We start from the raw sequence: 7,289 nt of genomic DNA, 5'->3' as shown, positions 1-7,289 counted from the left end.
GGTTTATTACAAGAAACTTTTCTTTTTTACAATGCAGGAATGAAATGAGGAATAAATAGATGCATTTTGTTTTGAAAACCTTATGGAAATTTACATTTTATTTTTTCTGGAAATTTACATTTTGAGGCCCAATATAGCAAAACAATTCATTTTTTAAGTTGCTACGCTAGCTACCTGCATAAGAAATTGAAAATATTTACATGTTCCGACATTTACGTACATTTGAGTTAACGTTTCCTGCTAAAAGTCCAATCCCGTCCGGTGTTCCCCGGCTCAGACCGACGCCGGGGCGTTAATGTGCATGAGGAAATCAAACTGAACCAAAGTTGAAGGTACAGTACTGCTTAGCTATGACAGAGTTCACTAGTGTAGTTCAGATCCAGTAGTCATTCCCCCGTCTGACACTTTAAATGGAACATGCATCTTCGCTGAAAGCTTCTTTACTACAGTTAAACTTGAAAGAATAAAAGAAGTAAAAAATAACATTCATTTTCAAAGCAACACGATTTTTTTTTTTTTCAAATAAAAGAAATCTTTTTTTTTTTTTTTTTTTACTCTCGTCATAATTAAATATGTATACTGGAGGCCAATTTGCATTAGTGGTTCAATAGATTCTTTCTTTATTAATCCATTTTTCCATCGAGTCCCAAAGGCACAGTCCATTTATGCTCCTTTGAAAAACCGACCAAAACACTGAAGGGGAGAATCTTCTAGAATTAAATATGTTCTAGAAATTAAAACATTTACACACACACAGACAGGTGACAGATTGATCCCATCGATTTCGTCTCTTTCGTTACTCTTGCTATGAGTTTACAGTTGGACATCTTGTGCCAGAGACACCAAACGGCATGATTAAAAAAAAAAACCCCAAAAAAATAACAGTACTACAATACAGCGTCTTCAGTAGAGTCGCGCTCCGTAGCCAAAAGTCTGTTTGATAGCCTCGAAGTAGTATCTCTGCCAGCCGTGTTTCGTCCGCTCCTCCTCGCTCTCCGGGACGCCGCGGCACTCCGCCTTCAGCTCCGTCTCGCTGCCTCGGTCGCAGAAGGTCAAGGTGATGGTCGCGTAATGCTCTGAGGGACGAAAAACCACCACGGGTCAACCTACTGTCACTGAAGGAACGTCACGCCACATGACATCACACGACACATTATATTATGAACTATATTAGTGAGGGATAATGTAAAGCCAAATAAGCCCCGACAGGATGAATTTATTTTTAACTTTTATCTGTAACTCGACATCATTGTAAATGAGGGCAACCTCAATGGTTCTTCGAGTTTAAATAAAGGTTTGAATGAATGAATGAATGAATCAAGACCCCGACATGAAGCAGTAACATGTTTTATTAAACCGCTTTGTTTAATTATCAATTCTGATTGAGCAATGAATGGATTCTGAGTTCTGTTATTTCTGAATAACGGACTGCTGTTTCACATCTGATCATATCACTCTGCAGACAAGAAGTCCGGTTGATATTGTTGATTTCTAATCACATTAGCTTGCAACTGCTCCTTAGTAGCTGCAGACAGTCCTGCTGGAGTCGGACTAGTATTGTTGGAAGATTGTTACTTTATGTCAAATGATTAAAGCTGCGCCAGGCAACTAAAGCTGGTGATGTGAGGATTACATGTTCTTCTTTGTTGCAGTCCCACTTTGTGATGTTGCCTTATAAGACAGGCCGGCTTGCTGTAGTTATCCTTTACATACATTATAAAATATTCTGATAATGAACACTGGGTAAGGCGTGGCAGGATAAGAAGCCCTGGACAACACAGGCAGGGTGGGAGCCGACCTGTTTAGGGTCCTTCCTTTATGTTCAGTCTCTATTTTTATCGTTGCTTATGAAAAAAGCTGCTGAGTGAAGTCAAGCTCAGAGTCTGTTTTAACAGAAGAAAGCCAACAAACCTTTTTATGTGCAGAAAAACTAAATTATTTTTTCTATGGCTTCCCTCCATGTTTCTGCAAAGCTTTGTCTGTGAAACTGGCTCTATGTAAAACAGCATACTACTACTACATAGGGAATATTATATTATAATTGATATATATGGAAATTGGTTTCGAATTTATCTTTTTTTAAATTTCTTGAATAATAATAAAAAAAAAATGTCCCACAGCTTAAAAAAACAAAAAAACAAAAGCGACAATGATGTGACACAGACATACGACTGTGTAGAGTGTTACGGGAAAATAAAGTCTGTAATCCAAAAAATAAATAAAAATACAAAAAATAAAGTGGTATAAATGTATCCCAACGTACCGCAGGGCCAGGTGTTGTACCTCCACTTCATGACTATTTTCTGCTCATATACCTGGTGGGAATGAAAAAATGTTGTTGTACAGCGGCATAATAACATATAATATAATGCACAATAAAGATTTAACATGCTACAAATAAAAACGCTGAATTCACATATTGATGTGAGGACAAAAGCTCTCACCAGCTCCGTGAATTCACCGAAAACGTTTCCATCTAGCAGGCGAAACTTCCCTCCCCTCTCTGCATCCACTGTGGCCGGAGCGTGTGTGAACGCCTGCACCATCTGCAGGACGGCAAGGGAGACGGATACCGGTCAGATAAAGCTGGTCATTTTATTCATAAAACACTTTTAACAAAAACACTTTCCACACCAACAAACGGCTTAAACACACCTAAAAACATGGATAAACATCACATATTTGAAGATACAACACTAAAGCCTGTGTGCACCTGCGTTAGTTAATGTAGAACTAGCAAAATTCTTATTTTATAGTGTTAAGACAATTTTTTCCCGCCACAAAGTACAGGCTCTTTAGAATTTGTATTTATTTGACTATATTTATGTATATTATGTATATATTAAAGAGAAAAAAGGTCAAAGAAAAGAGGTATCTGATTGAAATGTATCATACATGTTGTAAAAGAAATCCTTTGACAAAAAGACAATTTCTTAAACGTTATCATCCCCGAGGGTCAGCTGATACAGCAGGCATGAAGACAAACAGTGGAAAAAAGAAGTGAAAATGAAGCGACGTGATAACAGAGGGAGTGAACGGGTGAAGCTCACCTCCTGGTTGAGAAAGACCCTGAAGAGTTCGGCCGGTGAGGTGAGGAAGGTTTCTCTCATGCTGAATTTGCAGGTGGGGATCTTGACGCCGGTGTTGGGCGGAGCGGCTGTGCTGCCTGAGGAAATCTGCAACAACGAAACAGCAGTTAGAGAAGATACTGGGACGGTCTGCTTCACTTCCTCAACAGGAACTAACTGGTCACTTTAAATGTATCCAGGTAAAGCTGACTGATCAACAACACTATCAACCCCCGAGGATACAGTATATTCTGATCATTTTGTGCTATGGGACAGTAAAAACCTTACTATTGCCTGTTTAAATATTACACAGAAAGAACTTTACCCTCTTGCTTATGAAACGTCCTTTCATTCAACAAAGAAAGGGACCAGAAACAGCACTACTTTAGAACTCGCAGCAAATTTGAAGTATCTGAACTGCTATTGGCATTGGGAAATTCCCAACAACACAGAGCTTTATTTAGTTAAAGGATAAGGCTGGTGTTTTTAATGCATTTCTTACTGTCAACAAATCCTATGAAAATAACAAATCAGCAATTTTGTTTTGCCAACAAGTCTCGTCCATGTAGCCGGTGCCCAGTGCAGCCTCATGTCCCAGCAGCCATAGAACTCCATTGTATTAAAAAAACTATTAAAAACCCGTCACAGAGCCATGCTGCTGCTCTGCAGCATATTTCATCATCACGATGCACCGGGCCGGCCGACTTTTTCCTCAAACAACTTAATAAGACGACCCTAAACACGTTTGCGATCTCAGGAAAGTAGTTCCGTAGCACAGAAAATAGTCCCCGGCGTAATGAAGAATTTATTCCCATTTGAATTTGATTTGGTAATAACTACAACAGTCTGACTTTTCATGGTAACAGTTAGCAATTTATAAAATGTAAACTATGTCTTTGTGAGCTGTATTTAAAGGTTTTTAGCTTACAATTGGAGCCAATGGCTTAAAAAGGCTAAAAAGGGAACGTGGGAAGTCGGAAAGTAACGGGAATAGAGCAAACGCATTGTTGATTTTGTTATTTTCATAGGATTTGTTGACGATAAGAAATGCATTAAAAAACACCAGCTGTATCCTTTAACTACATCTCTCATTATCATTGTCTAAGCTCTACGGCTGTAACACCTGTACTCCTTACTGTTGGTGGCTTGTAATGTTGGAGATTTGGGTCAAAGGAGTTATTGTCATGAAGTGACTGTCAGCACCAACCTGAGTTTTATCCACCTTGGCTTTGGACTGTGAAGACTGAGGCTTGGACACACCGTTGGCGGTAGGCAGGATCATTCCCTGTGTGAACTCTGCCATGAAAACAACAACAACAACATTTTAGTTTAAAAACAAACTCACTATCTTCATCATCAGTGAAGCAAGAAGCTTTGTTGGGAATTCCCAAACAGGAAAGAATTCAACTTCAAACAAGTAAAATATAAAGGGTTTCTGAAATTATATATATATATATATATATAAAAAATAAAAAAATAAAAAAAAAATATTACCCGATGCTCAATATTGTAAAAGTACAACCAATTATATAATCTAGTATGAGACTATTTTGTACGCAAAGGTCTACAATTAGATACGTTTCATAACAATAAATATGAAGTCAAATTTTCATGAAAAATGTTCATAAAAACGCGAACTTCTCATTTTGAAACGAATATCTTCATATCCAGAGAAGGAAAAAAAGGTAAGGCTATGTCACAATTTGTCAACTCATTTATATTATATTTCTATTGACTTTCACCTGGTATTTATCTAGTACATATATTTGTTGTCTGTAAGGCACTTTGTACCTGCTTATGAAAAATACTGCTGCATACAAATAAATCATCTTAAATTTTATTATAAATAGTGTATCTTAAACCTTAATTTTGGCTCCTTATTTAAGTGAGAGACTTTGTTAAGAATGTCTCAGTAGAACTTAATTCAGCTGTAACTATCCAGTGAAAATCAAAGCCTAAGTATAAAACCACACATCTCACCTGTTTTTAAGAAGCCTACATAGCTTCCCAGGGCTTCACGCACTTTGTCGGCTCCCTTCGTCTTCATCAGGGCCGTCAGCGGCGTCTCTGGCTCGTCTTTGTTCAACGAAATATTAATCTGGATGAAGAGCATAAGACGGACGTCACAACAACGTCCTACAAATCGATCATAATCATGTTATTATATGCGTTACGTGTCAAAACTTACGTCGAGATCCTCCATGTCGTTTTCATCGGAGAGGTTTGGAACTTCAATACTTCCTTTATATTTGATGCCGGCGTTTGACTTTGCTGGTAAAATAAAGAGAAAACGGGCGTCACAGAAGTTTCGAAATCTTCATGTTCCTGTTTCTTTTCTTCACTACGGAAAATAAAAGGTGTGAGAACATTTTTGGGGATTTAACACCAGTCACCTGCGCTATTCTGGCAAATTTGGGCTGTAGCAGGTGAGTTTGTCCACTCTACCGGCCATTTAGGCAGATATCTATGTTTTTTTCTATTTTAAAAAGCATTTTGGCTGTTATAATGGCAATGTAGCTATTCAATTTTAGAATACAATGCACTAGGTGGATGAAAAAGTTAATTTCCTGCTTGTTTCATCTGTGAAAGTCACCACCACTGTTAGCAGAAAGGCGACATTAAACATATTTAACACTAAAACAACACTAATTCAGCCCAATTCCCCTCCAAAACCAAACAAACAGTAGTCCTAATCCCGCACATACCGGTCCAAGTTGCTTTCAGGTTCCACTCATAGAAGAAGATAAGTTTCCCTTTGCGGTTGTTGATGGAGGCTTCTCCTTCCACCTTGCCGACTTCCGTCACCTCGCAGATCCCCTCCTCGTTCTCCACGCTCAGCCCCAGCAGCAGAGATTTTAACTTGTCAGACGACCAGTTTGTTGCATCTCGTTCGGTCCTGAAAAGTCCAACAGAGACCGCAGCGATGAGAGAACAAATACAAGTGGGTAAAAAACCCCACCACTATTTCATTTTTTTCTTTTTCTTGAATATTTATATGGTCAGTTGTGTGTTGACTGAGCTTCATGACCCTTGGCCCATTGAAACTTGTTAAAACTCCATTATACATGGACGTCAATGGAGAAATTTGCATTTTGTCTTTATTTCTATGCAGCATTGTATATTCTATACTCTAAACCTGTTTTGAGCAGATACATAACTTCAACCCAACATCAGTGAAACAGCAGTGTCTCAACACATTATGAACTTGTACCCAGATTGACACTGAACAGTTGTTTCATTACCAGCAAGCTGCCGCTGAAACAAACTCATTGTGGAAAAACACAATGGAAGCAATGCAGGCCTTTTTTTGTGTTATCCTTGACAATTTGTCCTCACATGCATGTTATGCGTTTTTAAATTTGTCAAATAAAGAAAAAAAGTCCCCAAAATCTGTCACTGAATGAAGTTACCATGGAGATGAATCTACACTATCAATAAACCCCCAACAGCCTTGAAACATGTTCTGTAATAGTAGGAGAAGTACTAGTATCTATTAAGTAGATTTAATGGTTCTCCTCCTGACAATTCTCCTTGTCGGTGCTAACTCGGAGATGCAAACAACTATCCAGATCATCCAAAACCGGATCCATTCATAAATTACAGGTGGCAAAATCCACAGCATTTACACTGACATATTACCTGGGTGCCAGTATATTAGCAGCGGCCGACAACTTTATTACAGGTAAACACACGTGTTGTAGGTTGAAGCGGGCCGTGGTGATGCTAACAACCTTATCATTACATCCATCTGAAGACACACAGGCTGGCTAGATTAGCTAGCAACAACCTAGCTAACTTGAGAACTAACATTAGCTAATTCAATCAACTGTGATGCTTTAAATCAGTAATATTCAACATCTCTCACACACCCAGCTGACTAACCAGAACCTAGTAACGTCGGCTGATGTGTAGACAGCCAAAGCTAATTAATTACAGCTTTAGCTACATAAGAATACGAGTAAGCTCAGTGTATGGTGTTAGCATTAGCTTGCTAGCAACCCGTGTCCTTTTCTCTCTCTGTCTCATCATCTCACCAGTGCCAGTTGTTGACATTAGTCGCATCAGCTCTCTCCTCCACAATCCAGCGAGGGTCCCCTTCTCCCCATTTAGCCATCTGGCTAGCTGAATAGTTTTAAAAGTCTTCAGTTATGTGTCTAGAGAGAGATAGAGAGCAGGTTTTTGCCGGCGACTGCCCGTCCACTCGCGGTGCACGTTTCTAGA

At 38.9% G+C, this 7,289-nt stretch overlaps 1 protein-coding gene across 1 annotated transcript; it reads right to left on the bottom strand.

Annotated features, from left to right (window-relative positions):
• On the bottom strand, positions 1 to 7,289 carry ahsa1a (AHA1, activator of heat shock protein ATPase homolog 1a). The gene is made up of 9 exons (XM_071924967.2): positions 7,103 to 7,289; positions 5,774 to 5,964; positions 5,257 to 5,339; positions 5,049 to 5,166; positions 4,276 to 4,364; positions 3,051 to 3,176; positions 2,445 to 2,546; positions 2,264 to 2,315; positions 1 to 1,076 (listed from the first exon to the last, which is right to left on the bottom strand). Exons 1-9 carry the CDS (start codon positions 7,180 to 7,182, stop codon positions 904 to 906), a joined length of 1,014 nt encoding a protein of 337 aa, XP_071781068.1. The 5' UTR covers positions 7,183 to 7,289; the 3' UTR covers positions 1 to 903.

This window comes from Centroberyx gerrardi, chromosome 17, assembly GCF_048128805.1.
Source record: "Centroberyx gerrardi isolate f3 chromosome 17, fCenGer3.hap1.cur.20231027, whole genome shotgun sequence".
Lineage (NCBI taxonomy): Eukaryota > Metazoa > Chordata > Actinopteri > Beryciformes > Berycidae > Centroberyx > Centroberyx gerrardi.
This window is presented reverse-complemented; position numbering and strand designations above follow the sequence as displayed.